The 14,190-nt window shown below is 34.7% G+C and overlaps 3 protein-coding genes across 5 annotated transcripts; 1 reads left to right on the top strand and 2 right to left on the bottom strand.

Annotated features, from left to right (window-relative positions):
* Window positions 1-307: 307 nt before the first annotated feature.
* On the top strand, window positions 308-4,345 carry LOC103830222 (BAG-associated GRAM protein 1). The gene is made up of 18 exons (XM_009105965.3): window positions 308-739; window positions 828-878; window positions 974-1,071; window positions 1,195-1,270; window positions 1,497-1,625; window positions 1,698-1,744; window positions 1,842-1,962; window positions 2,054-2,170; window positions 2,252-2,281; window positions 2,365-2,464; window positions 2,696-2,802; window positions 2,896-3,042; window positions 3,121-3,225; window positions 3,329-3,475; window positions 3,593-3,646; window positions 3,750-3,813; window positions 3,922-3,983; window positions 4,063-4,345. Exons 1-18 carry the CDS (start codon window positions 551-553, stop codon window positions 4,195-4,197), a joined length of 1,779 nt encoding a protein of 592 aa, XP_009104213.1. The 5' UTR covers window positions 308-550; the 3' UTR covers window positions 4,198-4,345.
* LOC103830223 (54S ribosomal protein L51, mitochondrial) lies at window positions 4,325-5,402 on the bottom strand. Of its 2 annotated transcripts, XM_009105967.3 has the most exons (3): window positions 5,085-5,249; window positions 4,801-4,907; window positions 4,325-4,704 (listed from the first exon to the last, which is right to left on the bottom strand). In XM_009105967.3, the coding sequence occupies exons 1-3, from the start codon at window positions 5,162-5,164 to the stop codon at window positions 4,532-4,534; spliced, it is 360 nt and encodes a 119-aa protein (XP_009104215.1). In that variant the 5' UTR covers window positions 5,165-5,249; the 3' UTR covers window positions 4,325-4,531. The 2 variants fall into 2 exon arrangements, with proteins under 2 accessions (XP_009104215.1, XP_009104214.1); XM_009105966.3 differs by having other exon boundaries at window positions 4,325-4,907; window positions 5,085-5,402.
* Window positions 5,403-7,047: 1,645 nt separating this feature from the next.
* Window positions 7,048-13,787, bottom strand: LOC103830221 (protein NLP9). 2 transcript variants are annotated; one of them, XM_009105964.3, is made up of 7 exons: window positions 11,173-13,787; window positions 9,954-10,888; window positions 9,768-9,806; window positions 8,861-9,565; window positions 8,356-8,476; window positions 7,926-8,285; window positions 7,048-7,854 (listed from the first exon to the last, which is right to left on the bottom strand). In XM_009105964.3, exons 2-7 carry the CDS (start codon window positions 10,788-10,790, stop codon window positions 7,259-7,261), a joined length of 2,658 nt encoding a protein of 885 aa, XP_009104212.1. In that variant the 5' UTR covers window positions 10,791-10,888; window positions 11,173-13,787; the 3' UTR covers window positions 7,048-7,258. The 2 variants fall into 2 exon arrangements, with proteins under 2 accessions (XP_009104212.1, XP_033130968.1); XM_033275077.1 differs by having other exon boundaries at window positions 9,954-13,787.
* Window positions 13,788-14,190: the final 403 nt, after the last annotated feature.

Below are 14,190 nucleotides of genomic sequence, written 5' to 3'. Positions count from 1 at the left end.
TAGAGGGTTTAAATCCTTTGTTAAACCAAACTTAACATCATTAGTTATGTTGTTTAGGTTTGCTCAACTTGATTAGGCTATATATTATTTTGATATGATTTCATCTCTAACAATGGATTTATTTTCATGTAAATTAATAATCTATAATAAGAACTTTCCAAATGTAATGTAATAATAATAATTTTGTAGGTTTTTTTTCAAAGAAGAAAAATTTCAAAAGAAAGACTAAAAATGAAAGGAAGAAAATGTACACGTTTTTCATTTTTTCAGTTTAAAAGTCTTCACTCGGTGTTCTAACTGCTGTTCAACACAAATTCCAAAACTAACCCTCTATTCCCCTCAGTCTCCGAGTTAAAAAACCATAACTGTCTACAGTTCCAAGGGTATTCCTGTAAACTCCCTCTCCTTAACTCCTAAACTTCTCAGTTTCTTTCTTCTCCAAAAGTCATTTCTTCTCTGTTGATTCCATTTGTCGGAAAAAATGAATCCCTAGACCTCGTTGATCGCCGGTGAATTTCGTATTTTATCATCTTACTCTATCAAAATCGAGATGGTTCCGATGGGGGTGGAGTTTCTGGTACCTTCTACGTGGGAGATTGAGGTTGCGGTGGCCGCTTCCGCTTTCTTGATCGTTTCTTATTGGCTGTTCGCTTACAAAGTCGACGGAGATGACGAAGCTAACGGTGGTGTTGGGTTTGATCGGGATTCCGGTGGTGACGCCATCTTTGACAAAGACAAGGTTTTTGATTTTCTAAATTGACACGTTTCTTTAGTAGTAATAACAAGTTTATGACTTGCAGTTTGTGCAATTATTTTATTGTGTGTAGATAGGACAGTTGAGAGGAGACACTCAGACAAATGCTCCATACATAATTAAGGTTAGTGTCTTAAACTGGTTCTTATGTTTTTCATCTGCTTGTCTGAATAATTTGAAGATTAATGTCGGATACTAACATTTCATTTTGTTTGCCAGGTGGAATTGCTGGCTGCTAAGAATCTCATTGGTGCAAATTTAAATGGAACATCAGATCCTTATGCTATTGTTAATTGTGGATCAGAAAAACGTTTTAGGTAATGAAAAAACCTTTTCTTTTTCAATTTTTTAGATGTTATAACTAAGTAAATAACGAAAGAACGTATATTAATGAGTGCTTACACTTTGTTTTATCTAATATCTCTCTTTGCTTGTTATAGTTCTATGGTCCCTGGATCCAGGAATCCAATGTGGGGTGAAGAGTTCAATTTTCCTACAGATGAGCTTCCTGTTAAGGTTTTATCATCATTCATAACTTTAAGATTCTTTAGGACTTAGTTGGCTTGTTTAGAATTCTAATGTGAAGGAGCCTAGGCATAAGGTCTAATATATATTGTAGGATGAAATTTTTTTGCTTACATATGAATTGGTAAAGAATACTGAAAATACCTTATCTTGTAGCTACCTTTTTATGTTACCAGATACGTTTTCTAACATTTACCATATGTTTTTGTTATGTCAGATCAATGTAACAATTCATGACTGGGATATCATTTGGAAAAGTACTGTCCTTGGCTCAGTTACTATTAGCGTCGAACGTGAAGGCCAGACGGGTCCAGTGTGGCACTCATTAGATAGCCCATCTGGACAGGTATGTATATTCCTAGTTCCGGTTTGCATGTTTTCTAGTGTTTTTAGAGGCTAATCCACTGTTGTTTGTCAGGTGTGCCTTAACATTAATGCGATCAAACTACCGGTGAATGCTTCTAGGTAGTCCGCTCTACTTGGTTTATCTTGTTTAGAGAGTAGAGCAGAACATATTTAGAAGAGGTTGTGTTGTGTTTACCAAATGGATTTTCATTGGTAGGGCTATAACTGGATATGCTGGAGCCTGTAGAAGAAGGGTCTCGTTGGATCAGCAAGGCCCGACAATTGTACATCAAAAGCCAGGGCCTCTGCAGACGATATTTGATCTCCTCCCTGATGAGGTAAGCTAGTCACTACTAACTACTTACTGTATTACTGTAGTATCTCATATGTGTTCATTACTCTGACCATGTTCCCTGCAATTTTACTTAGGTTGTTGAGCACAGCTACTCATGTGCTCTGGAAAGGTCATTCTTGTACCATGGCCGAATATATGTTTCTGCGTGGCACATATGTTTTCACTCCAATGTTTTCTCTAAGCAAATGAAGGTTAGTGCTTCTATTAGTTTAATAACTACATTCTAAATTCTATGAAAATTGTTAAAACTTCCTCTGCTTCTCATTTTGCAGGTAGTTGTACCTCTGGGAGATATAGATGAGGTAGTATTATTTTCTTGACCACTCAGAATTTCTATTTATTTAAACTGATAATTGGGCCAGTGATGCATAAATGTTTATTATAGATTCGTAGAAGTCAACATGCATTGATAAACCCAGCTATAACAATCATACTACGGATGGGCGCTGGTGGACATGGTGTTCCCCCTCTTGGGACTCCTGATGGTTAGAGATTTATTTTTATTACTGGATTTTAAGTTTTGTGATTAGATCAAACTTCATGTCTTTCTACATCTTCAGCAAACATTTTTTTTAATGTTAGTTCAGAATATTTTCACATTTGGTTTCTGGCATAGCCTTTTTTACCTGTAGGACCAAAGTTTAGTTTTTGGAAATTTTATCTGTACTGGTGCTTTGTCATGTTTATGTCTCTATGGAATACCTTCTTTATTTCAGGTAGAGTGAGGTATAAATTTGCATCGTTTTGGAACAGGAACCACACACAAAAAGCACTGCAGCGTGCAGTTAATAATTATCATGCAATGTTAGAAGTTGAAAAGAAGGTATCTCTCCTATTTGGCTGGCTAATAAAGCATTTAAGCTTTGATGTGATTGCCTGAAAACTTAACTTCTTTTGTTGGCTTGTTACTCTATAGGAGAGAGCAGAGTCTGCCTTGCGTGCTCATAGTAGCTCTGTGAGAGGAGGTGGTAAAGTACAAGTGAAAGCTCCTGAAGATACTGCAGCTGTACCTGTAAAGTTTCAGGCATTTGTCAAGGAAGAAGTCCTTGTCGGCATTTATAATGTAAGCATTTGTTTCTTCTTGTTAATGCTATCTATAGTTGTTTTCTGGAAGTTTAGGACATCATACTCTTGTATGCAGGATGTTTTCCCAGGCACACCTGAGCAGTTCCTGAACCTTTTGTTGGCTGATGATTCCACTTATACTAATGAGTACAGATCTGCACGGAAGGATAAGAATCTTAATGTAAGTTTTGGTATTACTATCTTAGAACATTAGCTTTCATACATAGGCTTCTAATAGCTGTGCTCTTTAGATTAAACTTATCTGGAACTTTGTGATCTTTCAGATAGAGCCTTGGCATACTGCTGAAGAATATGATGGTCAAGTTAGAGAGATTAAGTTCAGATCCATTTGTAATAGTCCTATGTGTCCACCAGACACTGCTGTGACGGAATGGCAGCATGTTGTTCTGTCACCAGATAAGAAAATGCTGGTAAGAATGAACTTTCCCTTGGAAGGTAGTAATTGATAATGTTGTTCAGAATCATTCTACAAACGAAAAAAATTGATATCGATCTGATCATAATACTTATATCTTCCTTTCTTCCAGGTTTTTGAAACTGTGCAACAGCCACATGATGTTCCTTTTGGTTCTTACTTTGAGGTACATTGATCTATGAGTAAAATCTGGTTCTGAGTTCATCATTCTCTTTGCAACCCATCATTCATTTCAGCTTGGCATGCTTCTTAATCATTGTCTGTATCAGGTCCATTGCCGATGGCGATTGGAAGCAAAAGAGGAGACTTCCTCTGTAATAGATATAAGAGTTGGTAAGTATCCTTCCAAGGTTTCCACTTGTTCCAAAGTGTGTTCACTAGTCAGAGTAAAAAACTTACAATGGCACAATGTATGAAATGATCTCCTGTATTCATGTACAGGTGTACATTTCAAGAAATGGTGCTTGATGCAATCGAAGATTAAAGCAGGAGCAATTGATGAGGTTAGTTTATGTCCTTATTCCGATCGACTAGTTTATGGCCTATTATGATGCATTTGGTTTTTGATACTTTGTAACACAGTACAAGAAAGAAGTGGAAGTGATGCTAGAAGTGGCATCGTCGTATCTCAAGTCACACTCATCCTCAACCAGCCGGGGGGATATAGACAACAACACTGCTTCGTTACCTTCAATACCAGAAGACATAAGCTCCTAATTTACCAAAATCAAAACAGCTTCTCACATTCTCCATCCTCCAGTCTACTAAGTTCTTTTTACATGTATATGTTCTCGTATTACGAAAGGGGCTTGTCTGATTTCTTGTACTAGTGACAAATAACAAAGAAATGAAAAGTTTGAGTCCTCTCTGTAGTTGGTAAGATACTAAAATACCAAGTACTACTACAACTGATCAGCAAAATGAATTTTACCATAAACCCTCCTGAAACCTTATTAAGAGAGACAGACACAACTCGAACAACTGAAGCTGAATCTTTATCCAAGTAGAAGTAGAAACAACTCAGGACTCATACTTGCAACAACCAAAGTTGTCAGAACTTGACAGCGGTTGTCCAAGTGCCTTGAACACTGGGGTGCTTGGTCACATGTCTAGTCCTCAGCTTCACCACTTTCCTTCCAAGTGAGTTCCTAAGCCTCGTTGCATTCAAAAGCACTTGTTCAGGATCCATGTTCTTCACACACACCACCCTCTCATTTCTATTCCCTACACAATCATATGCCAAAAAAAAATAGCTAACATCAAGAGACGTTACAGTGCCTGTACATGATAACAAGTAAGAGGAGGAGAGAAATTCAATACTGTATATGCCCTTGAGATAAGGATGTTGTCCCCTTGAAAGCTCGGTAGCAACTTCGAGCTGCGGATTTTTCTCTATCAGCGCAGGCAACTCTGATTCCATAAAGGCTCTGTATATTAATTTAACAACAAGGAACATGTTCAGTACTAGTTCCTAACTATGAAATGGTAACGATTTCATTACATTGGATACATCAAAGAGAGAACAATAAACTTATAAACATGAAATGTTGTCCAAACTCCAGATTCGTATAGATAGATAGATGATAAAGAATAGGTGGTGGTACCTTATGCCTCTACTGCTACCTCCCCAATTACAGTAGCTCACTACGAGCTTTTGGAGCTGCCATACTCCTCTAAGCGCCATCTCAATTCTCTCGTCAGAGACCCTTACACAAACCCTACCTAAGCAAAAAAGAAAATCACGTGATAGGTGCACGTGACTTTTCTGACTAAATGAAGATGGGCTTATATTATTAGTCTTTTTACATCCTAATGGGCTTGTATTAGGCTTAAAAACACATGTGGCATGATTGTAACTATTTGTCTCATAATTTTGACTTTTGTATTTGAGTTTTTTTTTTGTTGTTGCTACTAATGGCTAGTCCTAGAGTCAAAAAGTTCTTTAATTTTTTTTTTGGGAAGTTTACTCGAACATTACTTATTTTAGGACAATTAACGAAAACTATACAAATCTTTTTTTTTATTATTAAGATTTTTTTAATACCAAATGTGCATTCTTTTATGTTATCAGAAAAGCTGTATTTACAAAAATGTCATTACTTTTGACGATGCAACTGATTTATATGACGATGCAGCTGACTTATTGCTTTTCATGATAGTTACGGCTGATTTTTTAGAAAATGTTTAATTACTGAAATAGTATTCACGTTTCGGCTAACTTACATTGTACATGAGGGCTGATTTATCTAGGCTGAGTTATATATTCGTTTGGTGGCTGACTAACCGATTTTCCATGTCATTCGCCATGTCACTACTAACAAACATTACAACTCGGTTTGTCTTTTTGTTCATCTTTTTCTTCGTCTTCTTTATCTATCTATCTTCTTTATTTTATTCTTCATTTTTTTCAGAGATCTTATGGATCCGGTAATTATTGTTTCTGGTAACTGGATTAAGAAAAACATATATGTATTCAACACCGATAGTACATGGTATAGAGTTCTGCATTTAGATGAGAAAACAATACATGAAGAATTCACAAAGTATGTACTCGATGATTACAGATTGAATGAATTGAGGCATCAGATTCAGCTTAGCCATATGTTCTCGAATAAAGTTTTGAAAACAATGGCGCACGACACTCCACCAGTTTACGTCTCCAATACTCAAAAATTGTAATGTTTTCTAAGCCTAAGGAAAATCGAAAAGCTACGTCTCTCTGTGGAGATTACAGAGAACAAGGATGATGAAATGAATCGGAATGACAGGACAAGAGAGATGAGTAAAACGTTTTTTACTTTTAGCTCAGAAGCAGAAGTTTCAGAAGTTGAGTTCAGAGATAAAAACTACAGTGGGAGTTACCATGATTGCAGTTTAGAGGAGGAGCGCGAAGACAATGAGAATGACTCCTCAAATAAAGTGGAAGGAGAAAAATCCAAAATAGGCGGAGAAGATGAAGTAGGTGAAGAAAACGAAGAAGATGATGAATTTGAAAGCCGATTTGATATGTTCGAAGACTCAGACAGTGCGTCATCTAAAAATGATAACTTCAGTTTATACGGTGAGTGTCTAACACAAGACGAAAATTCATCGACGCTACCTCCCAAAAAGAGATATCAAAACTTGTCGATGAGCGGAAGTAAAGGTAATCCAAAGGTTCTAAGGTTGGAGATGTCGTCGCTAAACCTTGCGGTAGAGCAACGATACGAGAGTAAAGACGATCTCATGAAAATAAAAAATTCAATGTTTTTATGTTTAGATCCTTTATATACAATAATATTAATGAGAGCATATATATTTTCATAAAGTAATTCTAAAATTTTTATCTTACTAAATATCGAGTTGTATTATAATTTAAAATCTTTAATTCAGAATCAAAAATTCTATTAATTTTTTGTGTTTATTAATTTATAAAAAAATATTTTATATATTGAAATTTGGTTGATTCATTTATATTATATAAAAAATCATCTGATTTGCTTGCTTTCAACCTTAACGGTTTCAGTTCAGAGAAGAAGGATAGGGAATACACTTTCATACGATGTCTGCTAGTTATGCAAAGTATGGTACAGGAACGCCAAAGACAAGCCAATATATTCATTCAAGATCTACTTCTACAACTTATTTTGAAGCCAAAATGCAATCTTATATCTGTCTTTCTATGATTATATACATTCTTTCAACTCCACTACACATATCTTTCGTCTTTCTACATGTCAGACCAAACATAGATATAATGTGTTTCTATATATGATACTATGTGGTTCTAACACAGATGCTAGGAACCTGTTCCGAGGTACCCGTTACTACCTCCTGAACTTCCCATTGCAGCACCAGGTATATCACGGACCAAAAACTTCACCGTATGTTTTCTCATACCGTTTAGTATCTCTAAACATTCTTGAAGATCAGAATCTGTCACCAACATCACCCATTCTTCATCATCATCCAAGTATTTCAACTGAAACGCGCCCTCTTGCAGCTTGAAACGCTTACCAACCTCTTTGTATAGCTGAGAACACCCAACCACAAATGGATCAAGCTTGAATCGTATAGTGTCGTCTCTATAAGTTGCTTTAACAGTCAGTAATGATCCACTCTCGCTGCTACTGTTATGAGTTCTGAATGTTTGGTTATGATCTTGTTCCATGGAAGTAGATGAACTTCTAACAAGAACTGCTCCTGAACCATTTGATGAATCTGACATGCTACTTGAGATAGATGGGTTTGGTTCAGCAAGTGCTAGAGAGCTCAGGCACCTACGGACACCAAGGTCTTTATCTTTCTTTACATCTGCACTCCTTGTCCCTATATCAAAATCATCACTATAGTTCAAGCCAGACTGTTTGCTTACCCATGGCTCCATCAAAGATCCTGAGAACATTAAAAATAGCTTATTAGACTCTTCACCAATTCTAATAGCTTATCCAAATAGGTTCACTTACCTGCAGGTCTTGCTTCATTTGTTTCAACACTATCCTCCAACTTAACCTTCCCACCATCATGAGACTTGACTTTCAAAAGCTCTAAAGACACATCTTCATCCATGTCACACTGTCTCTTTAAAAATGCATCGTCATGATGACATGGTAGACTCTTTTGAGTATCAAACTCTTGAACAAGAGAGCCAACTGCTATGAACTCGCCTGTCGCTGAGTCAAACTTTAGTCCTCCTTCTACACCTTGGACAGAGTCCAGCACTGTCTGTATTTTCCTCAGTGACCTATTCACTTTGTTAATCTTGCGAGATGGCCACCTCATGATTCCGTGTTGTCTGCATATCCGTTTGAGTGTAGTCGGACAAACTAAAGAAAGCATCCATGTCAGCAACTAAAAAGTTAGTAAGGGAAAGAAGCAATGAACACTTATTCTTACCACCAAGACTCTTTGCAGCATCCTTTAAGCTCCCAGAGAAGTACTGTTGGAGAACGTTTAAGCTCACATTCTTCTCTGTGCTGCTTTTCTTCCTCTCTGGTCTTCTAGCTCCGCTAGTTTCCTACAAAATATGTGTTTATATGTTGTGAACAAACGCAAATTAACCTTGAAAAAAGCAAAGAAATTTAAGAGAAACACATTGAGATAAATACCCGAGTTTGCATATTGATCATGTGAATAAATATTTACAATCCTTTAGACCCGTATTTATACAGTTTGAACACCCGATATTATTTTTTTCGTTTAGAAAAACATTCCTATCTAACAAAGTTATTTTCTTAATCATAAAAGGTATACTGGTAACGAATATGACTTTTTACTGGTGCACAAAGATTTAAGTTACTTTTAAAATCAACAATATGTAAGAGAAAAAAACCCAGTCATCATATACATCTACCTGCCATTATCAAATGTAGAGCATAAACGAATCAGCCACATCATATACCTGTTGAAGAGTTCCATGAGAACCTGCTATATCACTCGAGAAGACACTTCTAGTATAGTTGAGATCTGTATCAAGCAATGTTGTCTGAAAGCTTCCTTCTGTAACAGTAGATTGTGTAAGATTTAACATTCTGTCTCCACTCCAAAGTCCAACTTCATCTGAAACAGTTCTCAGAGTCCGACATATTCTCTGCATCGTACCAGAGAGACTGTCTAGCAAAAGTTGTTGTTCTGAGCTTCCCTTCATGTTTACAGGTAAGAAAAACTCGAGTATATAGTCACTGTCCCCAGTGAACGTGCTCCTTAGTTTGGTAGCAACTGCAGCATTAAGACCAAACTTTCTAGCATGCTGAACAAGAGGGTACTCGCTGATATCAAATGTCTTTACATCGGATGAGAAAGACGGTTTGTTTGATACGAATGCTTTGCCTGCAACTCCTTGCCCTTTGCTCAGATAATGCTCCATGCATGCATTTACAAAGCATTCCATGTCCATGTCATTCACATAACATGCAGACTCTTCTATGCAAAGAAGAGAATTCTCATCTGATTTTTTCCCATAGACTTTGACCAGCTCATTGTTGGTTCCCTTCGAGTAGCTGCAGGGGATCCAAGCTAGAGCTAGAGGCAACCTATGTGCATGGCACACTGCTCGAAGGACATCTCTTATCTCAGACAAAGCTTCTTTTTGGTTGCTTGAAACGTACTGAAAAAGAAACACATGATGTTAAAGTTTCTCCCGCTTCCAACTTAAAACCAATTGATGGATTGGTTCAAGTCCCTTTTATCTTAGTCATATCTCATCTAATTGTTTTGATAGGAGAGCTTATATTCTTACACACTAATAGATTTAGGCATAGAAGCTAAAAATGAAAACCATTTGTGTTTGCTTGGTTCAGAAGATGTACCTGGCAGCGAGGAATAGTTGATGTTTGTAAGTTCACAGCCTGACAAAGATAAAGAAAACATGAATCACACTGCCATCGTTGTTTGATATGATGTTCATCAGACACATAATGACATCAGGGAACACCACAAGAACAAGCAAAGACACAGAAGAGAATCACAGAGAGTGAGAGATAAGGGGAGTTAACCTGGAGAGCACGGCAAACAGAGTCCATCTCCAAATCAAAGTTTGGTTTCTCCCTGCATGTCACAAGTTCAAGGACAGCACAACAAGATGAACCAGATGCTTGAAGAACAGGAATTGCAATGGAGCCACGAACATCGTTATCTAGAGCATGCTTCATCCTTAAATACTCAGCTGTCTTGTAATACATCACGTTTGATGTCCACTCAGGAACTCCGGAGATAAAGACTCTCCCTGGAAGACCTGGAGAAGAGTATTGGCTTGTTTCTGCAGAGAATGTATACTTTCTCGACACTTCACGGTATCCAGATAACCTCGAGTCAAGCAAGTAAGCCTGATCACAAGTACTAAGCATGTAGTGATCTCCAGACTTAACAGGAGTCCAAAACTGAGCCAGAATCCCCTCTCCAGAGAACTCCATAAATAAACTTAACGCCTTAAGCATCTTCTCATCAAGTGAGTAGCTCAATGACCTTGGAACACTACACTCTATTGCACTACTCTTGCTTCTTTTACCTGATAGGTAATGAAGCTGAGAGCTCATCTCCTGCACCGGTCTTTTCTCGCCAACGTAACACCTTTCTAAACCATGGAAAGAAGGAGAAAGCTCTGCAGGTAATGCAGTGAAACCTCCAAAAGGCGTAGGCGTAGTGGATTGAGAGTTGGTTAAGCCGTATTGAGTGAACAAGATATCAGAAGCGGAAGGGGTGTTGCACCAAGAAGCAAAAGATTCAAAGTTCACAAGGTCTGAAGAAGAGCTAAACATGTCTTCTTCAGAGATCAGATTCTTAACCCAACCATCCATTTCTTCTGCTGGAATATCTGGAGAAGTGTTATCCATTCTTTTGATGATTAGACTGACACAAGGACAAAGTTTGGTTTCTTGGTAATACTGATCTTTTATCAGTTTGGTTCAGTTTTCAATTTTTCATGCGTATTCTACAGAAGACAAGGAATAAACCACAAAACACCAGATTAGATTCACTAAATGTTTATGTTCCCAACAAGTTATGCTCTATCTCCAAAACTAAACAAGACAAACTTCACCGCAGGGAAAAGAAAATAAATAAATCTTAAATCCAAAAATTAAACTACTGTATTGTCGACTAACATTATTTAAAGCAGCAACAGCACAATTCAGGAGGTGATAGGGATTCAAAGCTATTCAAAGTAAACAAACACCATTAAACAAAGAAATGAACTTGTAAGTTGTAGAGCTGAACCTGGAGCCTCAAGCAATATAGAAGAGTGTATGAGATTTTCAAAGAGGTTAAGCCGTGAGTTGTATTGTGGGAGAGGAAGGTTTAAGCCACCGAGGAATATATAAAAAAGAAGAAAACTTATTTAATAAAATATATATACTCAGGACTGTATATACTAGCCGATATGGTTTCTGTTAGAGGAAATTGCGGTACAAGCTTGCTCTGAAGCTCGTGGGAACTACATCAGCATAGAGAGAGATGGTTCCATTAATGGAGGAGAGATTCTTCGAGGTTCCTTATTATTTTAATGGTGTTTGTTTGTGTTGTTCTCTGCTTTTGGCGTGTGTTTGTGACTCACTGAGCCGTAAATAACGAGGCTTTTGCTCATCGACCCCACCACCTCATATATGAGGTAATAATGAGAAAAGTATGTGATATTTATTTTATTTTCATGGAATAATATAATTAGATGAGAGAAATAAGTATTTAGAGAACTATGAAAAAAGTTAAGGGCTATTTATTTATATATTTGTTTTTAATAGTAGTACTAGATTTTGATCCGCGTTTTCATTCTTTAAACTATAATTAAAAAAATAAATATATGCTAGTTTTTCATAGGTTTGAACATTTTACTCTAAAAAAACTCGAATCAGAACATACCAAAAATTACATGTTCGATTAAGCAAATTTAGGCTAAAATACCTATTTGGCCTTCAGGTCTAGTCCTACCCGAGATCTCATCAGATATTTGAAATATCCAAAATTTCTTGTATAAATTAGTTGTATACTCATATTTGAGTATTATAGTATATTTTGGTATTACGAATATCTTTTCATATTTCAGATTAGAGTTTGCGGTTATAGTTTCGAGTTTAAGGTACAATTTCATATTTTCAAAAATATAATTCAGGTATTCAGATAAATATTTTGGCAGTTTTAAGTTTTCAGATCAAATTTTGGATAAAATTTTGGGTATTTGAATATTTTTAGGTATTTTTAAGTTTTAGGATCCATTTTGGATATTTTTTGATTATTAAATATTTGAAATACCAAAACATATATTTGAATACTCAAATTAATGAAAGCTTTTTTATTTAGAGAAAAAAAGCTTAACATAAAAAAGCTCTGAAAGTATATAATAATATCATGAGACATGTTTAGAAATGATGATATTTAGTATATTGAAATTTTATATATGTATAATAATTCTTTAGTCCAGTTAGTATGCGTCCAAAAAATGATTTATAAACTTGGTTCACCAAAGTTAATCGAGTAATAATTAAAAATTAAGTTCCTCGAGTACCGATTAAACTGTTAGGATTAATTAAATGTATTAAATATTATATAATTAGAAAAATATAAAGTAAGACAAAAAATAATTAGTTAATAAAAAAGTATAATAATTTTTCATAAGTACATTTTTGGGAATGATTCTCTTATTGATTTAAAGGTAAATTTATTTTAATATATTTTTAATGTTATTTTCATATTTTTAGAAAAAAATAACATTATTTTCTAATTTTATTTTAAAATATAGAGAAAACGTTGTTTAAATGATACATTATAGTGTTGACAAAAAAACGATACATTATAGTAAATTTTATTTTTATTGTAAAGTTATTCGTTTTTTAGGAAAATAGAAAAACACATTGAGATGGTCTAAAAAGAGTTTTAGACAGAAGGATAACTGTTGCTCAAAAAAAAAAAAACAGAAGGATAACTTTAGGCTGCAGTGGATGAGAAATGTGACATGTGTGCAGCTGTTAGATTTCGTAGCCATGGCTTTGCTAATCTGACGTCACTTCTCTCATTCATTAACTCAATCAGTGAGAGAGAGCTGTCACTTTCTCCTCTTTTCCATATAAAACAACAACGATTATAATTAGAATAAAGCTGACAAAAAGGACTTTAAATAGCAAAATAACTACTTCTCTTTTCTTTATGTGTTAGCAAAAAAGTCGATCTGTTTGTGTTGCTTAATGCTTTATGTCGTCATAAAACTTGAATTTTGCACAATCGTTAATTTAAAATATGGTATAAAAAGGAATAATGTAAAAACCAACAAAGATGATCGTAAACCTAAATCATTGTGTTTACGCATCTCTTAAAATAATCAGATCACGTATTAATTTATAATTTACTTGATCTCCCATAGTATTGGAGCGACTGTCGGCAACAGTATACTAATTGTCCACTACCCATGAATCAAACAATAATCAATTGGTCGATACATTTAAATATGAGAATACCAAAGGATTATTTCAACACACAAAGTCATCTTCAGACTCCATCTTCAATTTTAGTTCTTTAAGATAGTTTTAATTTATAGAATTAACAAAGATAAACGTTATTAGTACAAAACCATTAAATAACAAGGTCTACTTTTAACTAATGTATAGAGAAAACTGCCATTAAAACTCTGAAATCTATTTTATTAAAGTAGAAGTACTTTAAGTTTTTGTTTGACAACATTAATAGTAATAGAAAAATAAATATAATGATGTTTAGAAACATGGATAGCAGTAAGTTAGAAAAAAAAGTAATGAATTTATGTTACTTGATATATATATTCAAATTAAAATAATAATTTAAAATTGATTTATATCAAAAATTCATTAAAAAATATACATATATTCAAAAAATAATTTTTACTAACATATTTTTCAATAACCATTATAAAAATGTTTTCAATATATATAAAAAAAATACAATACAAAGCTTAATTTCAAACACCAACTTAAATTATGGTTTTTATATTTCACATTGAAATTTAAAAATATAATATATGTGATTATTTATATGATTGTACGTATAAAATATTATTAATTATAAGATTACTTATTTGATGGTACGTATAAAATACGATTAATTATATAATAACACATATTTTTGTAACCTATGATGACAAATATAAAATATATAATAGTAATTCTTATATTTTGTTGACTCACCCATTTAAAAAAATCAAATAGTCAATTGTAAACTCGAAAAATGGCACCATAAAACCCAATATGAGGTTGTTTTAAAAATTATTTTGTT

Source organism: Brassica rapa, chromosome A07, assembly GCF_000309985.2.
Source record: "Brassica rapa cultivar Chiifu-401-42 chromosome A07, CAAS_Brap_v3.01, whole genome shotgun sequence".
Lineage (NCBI taxonomy): Eukaryota > Viridiplantae > Streptophyta > Magnoliopsida > Brassicales > Brassicaceae > Brassica > Brassica rapa.
This window is presented reverse-complemented; position numbering and strand designations above follow the sequence as displayed.